This window comes from Synchiropus splendidus, chromosome 14 (assembly GCF_027744825.2).
Source record: "Synchiropus splendidus isolate RoL2022-P1 chromosome 14, RoL_Sspl_1.0, whole genome shotgun sequence".
In the NCBI taxonomy this organism is placed as follows: Eukaryota; Metazoa; Chordata; class Actinopteri; order Syngnathiformes; family Callionymidae; genus Synchiropus; species Synchiropus splendidus.
The window spans coordinates 5,845,101-5,857,656 of record NC_071347.1 but is presented as its reverse complement, the minus strand read 5'-3'; the positions used below and the strand labels follow the sequence as shown (position 1 = coordinate 5,857,656).

At 42.6% G+C, this 12,556-nt stretch overlaps 2 protein-coding genes across 4 annotated transcripts; one reads left to right on the top strand and one right to left on the bottom strand.

Annotated features, from left to right (window-relative positions):
* Window positions 1-1,011: 1,011 nt before the first annotated feature.
* LOC128771283 (neuroepithelial cell-transforming gene 1 protein-like) lies at window positions 1,012-8,394 on the top strand. Of its 3 annotated transcripts, none has more exons than XM_053886622.1 (12): window positions 1,012-2,072; window positions 2,839-2,905; window positions 3,181-3,240; window positions 4,055-4,162; window positions 5,719-5,886; window positions 5,958-6,020; window positions 6,095-6,191; window positions 6,277-6,353; window positions 6,835-7,092; window positions 7,177-7,347; window positions 7,426-7,612; window positions 7,692-8,394. In XM_053886622.1, exons 1-12 carry the CDS (start codon window positions 1,927-1,929, stop codon window positions 8,015-8,017), a joined length of 1,728 nt encoding a protein of 575 aa, XP_053742597.1. In that variant the 5' UTR covers window positions 1,012-1,926; the 3' UTR covers window positions 8,018-8,394. The 3 variants fall into 3 exon arrangements, with proteins under 3 accessions (XP_053742597.1, XP_053742598.1, XP_053742600.1); XM_053886623.1 differs by lacking the exon at window positions 1,012-2,072 and adding an exon at window positions 2,184-2,326 and having other exon boundaries at window positions 7,692-8,393; XM_053886625.1 differs by lacking the exon at window positions 1,012-2,072 and adding an exon at window positions 2,344-2,481.
* A 482-nt stretch (window positions 8,395-8,876) lies between these two features.
* Window positions 8,877-12,476, bottom strand: asb13b (ankyrin repeat and SOCS box containing 13b). The gene is made up of 6 exons (XM_053885728.1): window positions 11,772-12,476; window positions 11,052-11,251; window positions 10,840-10,990; window positions 10,475-10,609; window positions 9,440-9,631; window positions 8,877-9,372 (listed from the first exon to the last, which is right to left on the bottom strand). Exons 1-6 carry the CDS (start codon window positions 11,812-11,814, stop codon window positions 9,224-9,226), a joined length of 870 nt encoding a protein of 289 aa, XP_053741703.1. The 5' UTR covers window positions 11,815-12,476; the 3' UTR covers window positions 8,877-9,223.
* Between the last annotated feature and the right edge of the window lie 80 nt (window positions 12,477-12,556).

Sequence of the window (12,556 nt, the reverse complement as noted above, 5' to 3'; positions counted from 1 at the left end):
CCATGGTCAGTGGGGATTCCACCAACTAGGAAAGTGCTTTGAAATAAAATAAAATAAAATAAAATAAAATAAAATAACAAAGGCTGATCACAAATTTACCAGTCAGTCTGATGGGGGAGGGCAGGGGTGGGGAGGAAGCTGTTCCTGTGACGGGAGGTTCTGGTCTGGATGGACCGTAGCCTCCTGCCAGAGGGAAGAGGAACAAACAGTCCATGTCCAGGATGAGAAGGGTCGGCTCTGATCCGACCTGCACGTCTCTGGGTCCTGGAGACATACATAGGTCCTGAAGAGGTGGCAGGCAGCAACCGATCACCTTCTCAGCTGAATGTGACAGACAGACTGAGCTCCAACGCCAAAAAAGGTATCGAACTATATCAATAGTTCAATACCATTGGGCTTGCAGAGCACACAGATCAACTGAATAGCCTCAATAAGACTAAATTCTGATGCACGGTAATTACCAAAATTTGCCAAAATATCGTCCTGTACCTGGAAGGTGGAATAGCAGACAAGCTACTGAAAAATAAAACATCTGAAAAGGTGAGATACAGCGAGACATTTGTCCTGGATGAAGAACATAATAAAATGAGCTCAGGAAACGTGAAGTTCTTGTGTTTGTCACTCATCTTCTGTCATGGTAAAAATGTTCCATGCTGATGAAAACAACTGTCTCACAAACTTAGTTCTTGGAATAAAATAATAAAAGAGTAACCTAAGCACATGCATTTGTGTCAGATAGTTGTGTATTTAGTCAGCAGCTCGACATGTGTGTGCTGTCTTCATCTCTCTCTCTTTTGCAACGAATCGTGGCAGATATTTTCTTTATGTGAGTGAAGGCTTTGAAGCTATTCTTACAGCACTGCTAGAAGAATGAGGTGAGTGGAGTATCTCCCTTGAAGGTCTTCTATATGAGCCAACAGCACTTCGCTACCACCATCATCATCACATGCACTTTATAGAGACACTACAGCAGTGATGTCACTCTTCATATATCATAATGATGACAGGCTTCTTGATTAAAGTGGAGGCAGCTGCCAGAGGAAAGCGATAATGTGTTCATGAAGGTCGACGCTGAAGGGTCCGAGGAGCTGCTGCTGACTGACTGATGGTTGGCTCTGGCTGCTGATGAGTGAATCTAACCGAGCCTTCTGGAGAGCTTTTACATCAGACAGCACTCCTTTGCTTCTTCAGGAAAGAGCTCTTTACACATACTGTATATGACACCAAGTAGATTCTCAGTATGTCCTTTTAATTTACTCTCACATAGTTATAGGCTGCAAATGATTATTCACTTTGTGAACAGCATTAGAAATGTTAGCATGATTATATCATTATGGCAGTTGCAAATGCAATAATCTGAAATTATGCATATCTTAAGGTGATTCATAATTTATTCATCGTGTCGCAGCTGTACAATTATTTGTATTTCTCGACTATATTATTTATTAATTATAAAATGTGTTGAAAGGGTAAAAAATACAAAAATGGAAAAACGTATGCTTTAGGTGTATAACGTTCAGTCAGGAAAATAAAGCTTTAAGTTTTAACTGTGGTGAGTGACGTCCTTGTATCATAATGCATATTAAAAGGACATCCAAACAGGCGTAATATTTTAACGTTTGAATGTTGAAAGTATGAGGAATAAAGGCAATCTAACAATTGAAAACATTGGAAGGGAATCTGTTATTTATCGACATTGACATAGCCCCGCCTATCTTTGCGTAACCTAGCAGCGCAGCACTGAGCTTTCTCCTGATTGGTCCGTTTGCAATAATCCGCCATATTCAAACTTCCGCAGTGGCGTGTGTTCTGTTGTCATCGAACGACTTTCTTTGTAGCAATTAAGTCGGGTTTACCCTCTTCAACGTTTATAATATTGACTTGGAGATCATTTAACTACCTTCTGGACACGGAGCGCGCTTCGAAATGGAGGAATATGAGGACGTTGGTGGAGAATCGCTGGGAGAAAAACGACCCAAGCTTCGCAGAATGTCATCGAGAATATCGACCAACAGTGTCAGCGCCGCTGCAGAGGCTTCTCCCAAAACACTTCGGAGGACCAACTCTAAAAAGTACGTATGGTGTATGAAAGGACAGTATGTGGCCGTGTATACACGTGATATTTAGGTGTAAAGCGACTGATATTCTCACATTTGACTTTGATGTGGCGGACACGGCTGGTAACTGGCAAACGGTGCATTCAAGTGCAACTCGGAACTAATCGTTCGACAAGACAAACTGCAGTCATGACGCCACAAAGCAATGATTACGGTTAAAGGAACACTGCCACTTCACTTTATTTGTCTCTGCGGTTACGTCTCATACAGTATGTATTTTGTACTTTTCTGATTTCCTTTAACGTATCCCTTTCTTCATAACATTGTTTTGACAAGGATTTATTGCATTTTCCCGAGAAAGGAAAATGATCTATTTGTCTATCATGTAATATGGATGGAGTTGTCAACTGGAAGTAGAACAGTGGTACACAAGTCCTAATAGTGTAACAAGACTGTATCTGTAGACATCTGATCACACACTTCGTTTGCTCCTTTGTTTTAGCATCACAAATGCCCTTCAGTAGCAGAGATTGCTGAAACGCCTCATACAGTTTGAATATAAAAGCCTCCATTCATCAGACGCAGCTACACACTCATTTACAATCCAAATGTGCCTTCAAGCGGCCAATATGACTTAAAATGGTTGTTTTCATTCTTAAACATCTAGTAATACACGATAAACAGAATTACGTCTTGATCGGTAGTGGATTATTTCCATGAAATTTGAATTCACATTTAGTTTTTGTATGAGGTGAAGTGAGTGTAATCCTTTTGTGTTTAGACCTCCACTACAGAGGGGCAGCTCTTTTACCTTTCTCACCCCAGGGACACCGTGGGACTTCAGTCTGGTGAGTTCAAGTTTAATATTGCATCCATTCACTTCTTGGCTAAATGTGATATTAAAATATACACTACCCGCACAGCTATGCCAACATGCAGTGTAATGTTTTTTTTTCATTAACCACAGTCATCTTTAATACAGTGTTGTCATTCACTTCTCCATTATTGTTCTAAGTTGTTATCCTATTTTTTATGCACTTTTGTCTATGGCACAGATTTCATGTCTAAGCATACCTGTATGATTTTCTACGAGAGCTGTAACCAATTTGTTTTTTCCTTTTAGAAAAGAAAACGCAAGGACAAGGATGATGATACAGTCAGCATGTCTAGTTTTGATCTAAAGGTAGGTGACATGACTGCTCGGTGTTTGTGTGCTTAAGAGGCGGCGCACACCTTTCGAATGTCTGTGGACAAGAAATCTTAATCCTGCTCGATGACTCAGGCTTTCCTGTACAATTGTTCTTCTGTGCTGCTTGTTTAAGATCCTCCCACTCGTCCAGACTGACAGACTCTTCAACTGATTAAACCACAATAGTATCAGTCAGAGCCACGTTGTTTATGCAGCTTGTTCTTGCACATTCACACGTCTCAGTTTACTGTTCTTCTTCACCTCAACATCCGTTTGTTGTCGCAGAAAATTAATGAAGGATTTCCAGTTAAACTGGACTGAAACAAAACACACTTTCACACAAATTATAATGGACGTCAGTGAACTCCGTTTCATATCAGAATAACACTCATGTACCTCTTTTAAATTTGTTAGCGTATTCCTGTTGATTGGTTTACACTGAGTGCAACCGAACTCATCATCTGTAATGAAGTGATTCTTAACTTAACTTAGAAATCATTTGGCAATACGCACATTTTATCAATGAAATGTCAACTTTGAAATGTCAAAATTTTGACTTCAGTATTTTTCCTCTTTACTAATGATGGTGCATATCATACTTTTATTATCATTTTATGTGGCTAGCCATTCACAAGTCACGGAAACAGTGAGCGTTAAAAAAAGAACTTTTTTCTTTTTCCAACATTGTGAAAGGGAGAAGAGACGTATTAAAGTTTTAAATAAATTCACAGGAATCTAAAGTATGTTGCGTAAATTATTCCAAATATATGCACACAAACTTGACAGACTTCCTTTTACTTCCCAACAGGAACCAAACAACAAGCGAGTGCGACCTCTGGCCAAGGTTACATCTCTGGTCAACCTGATGTCCCCATCGAAGAACGGAGCAGTTCGACGTTTTGGTCAGACTATCCAGGTACTCATCACGCCACATCACCGTGTTTCACTCCTTTTTCATATGGTCCTAGACACTTTAATGCAGTGATTCTTAATCAAAGGGCTGGGGGCCCTTGGTTGGACCGCGAGTGCCTCCCAGAGGGCCACTAAAAGTTTTTTTGTTTTACACCTTTGGGCCGTGAGACGCTCAGTTTTATTACGTTAGCCATGTATGGTGGCAGTAGTGTGTTTTTATTCGGGTTTTTTTTTTTCGATTATGTCAACAGTTTGCATCAAGTGATTTTTTTTTTTTCTTTAGTAAATTTGATGATTATCACTTGCACCTGCTTCTGCTGCTTGTTGGACTTTTCGATGACAAATAAATATATTTGCGATGATCACATTTCATGCCATTTCACAGGGTTTTGGATTGTGTATGTGTAAGTAGATTAAATATGGTTAGTGATCACAAATGAAATCAAGAGCAATGAATCAGTTCTATCACTTGAATGGGCTCCAGGCTCCATTTGTTCTGGGAAAGGTGGGCCCCGAGATCAAAAAGGTTCAGAACCCCTTTAATGTCTTCCCATAATCCAGTGGAGCCACCATCTTTCAAAGTGCTTTACTATGCACAGGCAGTTAAATGTAACTTTTGTTCAGTCACATCATGCTGTTACAGTCACCTATTTTCATTGATTCTTTCAGACGATAATGAGCATCACTGCACATCATTTATCTGTTCTCATTATATGCAACAATTAGCCCCATGGTACCTGTGGCAGCAAAAAACAACACAGACAATTTGAGAGAAAAAAACAGCAAAGGTTCATTGATTGTCCACTGAGTTGAAACAGATGCTGAGAAAATGGAGTGCATTCAATTAGATTGATTTTTTTCTCTGGACTTAAATGTGGCAATTCTGATTCTATAGAAATGAAGTAACTAGAGACTGGTGATGTATTAGATTTTCTGCTTGTGGGATAGTACAACCAATTGCTCCCTATGTTTATACAGTTTAATTCAGTTTCTGGGGGTTAGAAGTTTTGAACAGCACAGACCATCAATATTCATATGCTTTCATAATACAATGGATCCTTTATTTCCCGTTGTTTTTGTTTCTGAATCAAGTTATTTCTTATTGCACAAAATGAAGAGCCAGTAAAAATAATGATCTTTCTTAGCCGACAGATGGCGCTAAAGACTCACTTGGCAAAGGAAAGTTGTGGTCACTGTTGGCAGACAAATACAGCGCGAATATTCGAAAGTGTTTTGAGAAATTATGATGTAGTCAGAGAAGAGAAAACGTGGTCTAATATTAGAGTTATTGGACGACTGTGGCCTTCCTCTGTCTATTAATAACAAAAATTAATAAGTATTAATAACACAGCAAAAAAGAAGGTCCTAATGTCAAAACTGTGCCGTGTTTATGTGCATTGAATAATTATCAGCTTAGATTGAACACAGTTTTATGAGTAAGATTAGATTAGATGGCCTTTATTAGTCCCACAATGGGGGAATTCAAGATGTTGTGGTTATGCACTGCCCTCTGCCGGCTCCAGCTCAGGTGATGAGAAACTGATGTGTTTTTCTTCCCAGTCAATGTCATTGCGAGGTGACTCCAGGTCACCTGGGATGTCACTGAAGTCCAGCAGCAGAGCAGTAGGACCCACACCCACAAAACGCAGACACAGCACTCTATGGTCTGAGACCCTGGACGTGCATCAGAAGAGCTCCTTCTCCTCAAAAGAGATCAAGAGACAAGAGGTGGTGAAATTTGGTTTGCTAGGTTACCTAAAAAGCAGCTGTAACTTTGTTGTTAATGCTTTGTCGTTCAGGCTATATATGAGCTGTTTCGGGGAGAGCAAGACCTCATTGAGGATCTTCAACTCGCAAGAAAGGTATGAATTGTATCCGTTGTGCGTTTCAGTCACATATTTGCAACCAGGTTCAGTTATATATTGCTGTGATGCAGGCGTATCACGATCCCATGCTCAAGCTTTCTATCATGACTGCGGAGGAACTCGCCCACATTTTCGGTGACCTGGATGCTTACATCCCTTTACATGAGGGTGAGTCACCACGCTCTAAATTCTGAGTTGTTAAAGCACTATGCCGCAGCGTTTCCCCCATCACACTCTACCCTTTGTGTTGTAGATCTTTTGACAAAGTTGACTGATGGAACCGGCTCAGACGGAACAGTGGATCAGATTGGACAGATCGTCATCGACTGGGTACGTGTGTGTGCTTCCTCTGGGTTTTCTTATTAGTCAATTCATTCGACTCTTACATTGTAAATTTTGACTTAATATTGGTAGACACTCAGGCCATGTGGACTGAGAAAACAGATAAGAGATGGAGCGATAGACAGATGGTGTGAATGATATGCCATTTCCTGTTTGCACACTCGGAAAATGAGCGCCTTAAAGATCTGTGCGTTCTGCTGCACTCGCTCGTCATTAAAAAGTTAAATGCTGGCTTATTATAGAGTGAAAAAGCCACCTTACTGCGATGGCTCTCACAGCACCTGAATGCAGCAGTCAAATTCATGCCAATTACAGATTTGAGTCATTCTGAAATTTGCTTGTCAATCAAGATGTACTTTTCTGAAATGGCTCACATGTGCTCACATTACCAGAAAAACACCCTACACTTGGGTCCAGGTTTGTTCTTGTGGTTGAGCCCTCCTGACCTTGTGCGTTATTCCCCCGTCAGCTCCCTGGACTAAACGCCTACAAGAACTACTGCAGCAACCAGCTTGCCGCCAAAGCATTGCTGGACCAGAAAAAGCAGGACCGGCGGGTGCAGGACTTCCTGCAGCGCTGCCTCGAGTCGCCCTTCAGCCGGAAGCTGGACCTCTGGAGCTTTTTGGACATCCCACGCTCACGCCTGGTGAAATACCCGCTGCTGCTGCGAGAGATCCTCAGACACACGCCTCCTGAGCACCCAGATGTGACCAGTCTGGAGAGAGCCGTAAGATTTGAAAAAGATTTTTCTGATCTGTTGGTGCCAATCTGTTGTTAGTTTACTTCAACATGTATTTCAATTCTATTGCAGGTCGCCATCATCCAGGGAATCCTGTCAGATATAAACATCAGAAAGGGAGAGTCCGAGTGTCAGTATTACATCGACAAGCTGGAATACCTTGACGAGAAACAGCGTGACCCGCTCATCGACGATTGCAAGACCCTGCTGTGTCATGGCGAGCTGCGGAACAAGAGTGGCTCGGTGAGGGTCTTGTCCATCCTCCGTGTCTGATGACCAAACTGCGGCTTATGTTGTTGTTTTTTTTCACCCCACCACCAGAGGCTGCACGTGTTTCTCTTCACCGAGCTGCTGGTTCTGACCCGACCAGTCACACGCAACGACAGAAGCTGCTTCCAGGTTTACAGACAGCCCATTCGAGTGACGGACTTGGCGCTCGAAGATCTGCTGGATGGAGAAATTCGACTCGGAGGCTCTTTTAGAGGGGCGTTCACGAATGTAGATAAAGGTATAGTGAGTAAACAAAGCTAATGCAAGATACCACTCTATATAACACTGTCTAAAGGGGCGATGTGCTTTCCCTCTAGCTAAAAATGTCTTCCGTGTGAGCTCTCTGGACCCATCCCACGGTCAGAGCCACACGCTGCAGGGTAACGACGTCTACCACAAGCAGCAGTGGCTCAACTGTCTTCGCAGTGCCATCGCAGACAAGCAGAGGGAACCAAAGCAAGTCCTGCCGGGAGACGTCATGAAACCCAAGCGACGCTCATCCGGCATCGCAGTCACCGTCCACAACGACGATGAAAACTGCCCACCACCTCTGGGTCCTAAACTCAGACCGCAGCCGCGCTCCAAAACCAGGCTAGGTCAGAGGATAGAGGGCAGCCTGAAGAGGAAAGAGACCGGCGTGTAGGGAGTGACCCATCACTCAAAGCTTCAAACCACTATTTCATTTCACTTCCCTCGTTTTTGTAGCAGCAGGCTTTTCAGTCATGTCCGTCCATGTGAGTGTTGTGTTGTTTCTCTACCATCAAATGTCTCGCTTTTCAGTCTAAATGTGTTTACGTGACTGCATGTGGAATTTTGCGTTTACTGAAGCGAAACTAGATGATGGCACTGGTCAATGTTTCAACACACGATGTCATTCTCTTCAGTGTGTTTTCAAGTCAGGAGGAGAACAGACTGTCCACTTGAGTAAAAATCAATTTAGGCGTATTCTCACGGAATGCCCTTTAAAAAAGAATAAACTTTGTACTCTGAGTGACTCTTGACTTTGACTGCCGTTGATAAACATGTCAAGTGCACTTTGACCCCTGACTGCCGCTCTCTTTTGCCTTGAACTCTTCAGACCCAAACGCAACGGTTCTTTAGCAAAACACTTCAAACTAGTTCAAGTTGAAGACAGGCTCTTGCACAATCATGTCAGTTACTCATCGTGAAAGTGATAGGCAACAGACTAGTGAATGATTTGTCACAGCTCAGAAAGAACTTGTGACGTGGTTGTGCAACATCCGTGCCTATAGATGATCATTTAAGGTTATTCACAGCTATCTGGTAGCAGAGGTTATTCATGAAATGGCAGAATTAACCTCTCAGTCATTCGATCATTGGTAATACAGTTCCTGCACATCTCAGAAGCTTTCAAAGCAATGTTGGACCCCGGTGGTCATTTTCGTTAGCTAAGAGACTAAATCTCTGCGTTCACCGCAAAGAAAGTGCCATACTTTGACACACATGTAGAAACCAAGATGTTACAAATGTAAAGTGCTTAAGTTGTGGCTTTAATCATACAACACAGTTGTTCTATATATTGACACAGAGTTGCAAAAGTGCACCAAATGAAAAGCAGAACTGTTTTTCGAGGAAATTAAAAAATACATTACAAAGTCACCTTGCATAAATAAAACTAATTGTTCCGTCACTTCCTGCCTTGATGAATGCGGTCCACCGGAGGTCTGTGCTATTTACATTTTAAATAAATAGGGGTCAAGTCTGCAATGGCTTGCAGCAAGCTGTCATCTCTGTAACTAGCTTCCAGGCTCAAACTCCTACATTTGAAGGTGCTCCGGATGAGAGCACTGACAGAAACACAGAGTTCATTACTGCCATGGCAAAGTCTTTAAAAGTCAATAACAAGAGGAGGTTTGTAAGAAAGAAACCTCACAATCAAATTCGGCAATTCCAACTTGGAAATAACGTGAAGTGCTCTCGTGCCAAGAGTCTGTCTCACCGCCACTCTGCTGATCTGTTGTAAACTGAGGGGCGTACCTGCAGAGAGGACAGCAGAGGTTAAGGTTCCCCACGTCTGAGCAGACAACTGGTGCCAGTGACTTACTTTCATAGAACTGAAAACAGAGATAGGACGGGGATCCTAGACTGGTGTAGTGGATCGGTTTTTTGTTCAGGTTGTCCCTTGCGTACACATTTCCCCCAAATTCCACCAACAGCTCGATCAAGTCGATGTTTTTGGTTTTGGCAGCGTGATGAAGAGCCGTCTCGTGCAGCTTGGCAGCGTTGACGTTTGCTCCTTGATGATGAAATGTACAGCGTGAGTGAAAGGTTCACTTGAGCTACAGGCTGTAACATGCCCTGGAAAACAACAACGCCCAGAACAAGACAAGAGTCGACTCAAGAAGCAGCACAGTTAAGCATTATCTAGTCATGTGACTCGCATAGAATGACTCATTCAAGCCTGATTTCCACAGGACGCTTCTGAGTCACACAGGAACTAGATAGATCTCAGATCAGTCTCTGCTGGCACCCTCCACAGTGGATTCACAGGGCTGCATGTGCAACCACAGTCGGACTCTGCTTAAGCAACGGTTGATCAGGCTAAAGTCACCTGCAGAGTTGGGCTTAGAGCGGCATCAGAAAGTGTCAGCGAGCACGATGAACAGTCCTAGTTTTCATGCGCAAAGAGTCCTTTTATTTACAGGTTAAGACTCACCAAAAACCATGATGGACAAATCAATCATCTGCTCAGCTCCCTGAACACATCCATGGACGTTGGTTTCAAATATTGATTTTAGCTCAAGTTTCAGAGCAAATTTACAATTTTAACGTTTCACTTTGAGGGTTTTTTTTTTTAGTATAAGCACACAATGATAAAAAAAAGTGGTGCCCTTGGAGAGCAGGGCTGTGTTAACAATGGCATAAAAACAGTAAAGTCTTTAGCTTATATGAAGTGTTCTTCTTTTAGTCTGTTCATGCAAAATGTAACTACAATTACTCAAGATTAATTGAAAATAAACCACAGCAACCATGTTATTAATCTGAAGAAACATTTCATTTGAAAGCACTGCTTTTAAGATCAAACAGCACAGAGGACACTTTTATTTATAAACCGTCTTACAACTATATCTGGTCTCACCTGCATTGAGGAGAACTTTGGCGCAGTCCAAATGCTGCCTGGCGCAGGCGACGTGGAGCGGTGTACCGTAGTGACAGTCGTGAGCCTCCATGAAGGCTCCGCTGTCAATCATGAGTTGGACACATCTCGAGTTACCTGCCGCAGGAGAATGGGGTTAGGTCATCATCAGTAGACAAATGGGGACCATTTTATTTAGCATCAAAACTGCAGTGCGATTTTACCAGACTCGCACATCCGTGTTTAACATCTGTAAGATGCTGACTTCAAAATGAACACCTTCCTAGTTTAAATATTGTTCAATATTATTTCCTAAATTCGACCCAACAAGACCACAAGGTCGTCACACTTCTTTCCACTTGACCCACCTCCCATGCAGGCCTCATGTAGCGGCGAGAAGGTGAACAATGGCGGGTTGACTGTCGCTCCGTACTCAAGCAGCAGCTTGACACATTCAAAGCTGCCAGCGGCACACGCGTCACACAGTGGAGTGCTGCCATCAATGTTGCGAGCATCGACCTGCGGGGACCACGGGGAGGTCAGACGGGGCTCAAGGAAGGCGTATTCTATTCAGTTATACTTGAGCTCCAGCAGCCAGCAGCAGTCTTGCACACTGAGTATGTCCCTGAATGCACGCCTCGTGCAGTGGGGTGATGGAGTCCATGGCCAGGATGTTCACCGCTGCACCCCCATCAATCAGCTGCTGCAGCTGAATTGTTCGTCCTTGTGCAGCCGCCTCATGGACCGCCGACCGGTCCGTCCAGAAGCCCAGACCATGAGCTGAGCATTCACAATGAAAATAAATGCATTACATCTTGACTCCTGGAAACAAGCTGCCAGTTATTTCCAGGTTCTGAATGTTAAATCTGGGTGCAATTCACCATGCTCTACAACAGTAAGGCAAAACTCTATATTTTCCTATGCATCTCCAACTATGTTCATGAACTGTTGAGTTGAAATAGTTTGGCATGTGGCTAAAATTCAGCTTTATCTGCCACAGATGAGAATAGGTCGAGCAACACATCTACAGAGAGGAACGAGTCATTTATTAGTTCGAAGTATTACTTTTTCATGTATAAATATCAACGACCCCAGAACACGTCTTAAATTTCACTAACATTTTACATTTCAGCGGTCAAATAACCTGCATAGCATCTTTAAACACCACACCATTATGGACGAATGAACCTCACTTGTACCGTAAACCGATGTCTCGGTAACTATTTGAATAACTAGGTCGTTAAATGTGACACACAAACGCCAAACTGCGGTCCTTAGTCGCAGGCTGTAAGCTTCTTACCGATGTCTCCATACAAGGACGGTCGGGTCCGCGGACTCTCCATTTCATGGCACCGGGCACTCTTTTTGTCCCGTGCGTGGTTTTACCCGAGTCCAGGGTTCGTTTTAAAATAAAAACAAAGACCAAGCTTTCGATCAGAAAATTTGTATTTCCGTAGGAAGGCGCCCTCTCGCCAGGTGGAAACTGTGGTGCTGGTCACAGCGCCTCCATTCCTGATAAACAATAGCAGGGAACGATGGGATATGTAGTGCTGACCGTCACGCCAGTGAGCAAAATTTCGAAGCAGGAAAAACGTAAAAATTATAGTCCGCAGCGTCATAATAAAATAAATAAAACAAAAATAAGTAAATAAATTAAAATAAAATACATAGTCTACCGTGTACGTTTGCAAATAAATAGATTTAGATGCCGACAGTGATGTCACAGTTAGGAACATGCTAACTGAATATTGTAAATATTGTGTTGTTAGCTTGTGGAATATTGATGCTCATCTAAATATCATGAAGGTCAACATCTGATAGCAGTTAAAAGCATATGCCTGTTTAGTTTTTCTTGTTTCAGTAGATGTGAGGAACATGAGACCTTTTTTTCTGTATTGCACTTCTCATTTCTGTACATTTCACCTTGCATGTTATGTTGCATCTCTTGCTGGGCCAGAGTGTATAAGTCAAGAAAACTTCAAATAAAAACCCCTCAACCCCTCACTTTGAGAAAGACTCAGTGCCCCCACTACGTCTTAACGAAACAAATTTGGCCTAACAGATTTTAGATCTAGATCTATGTAG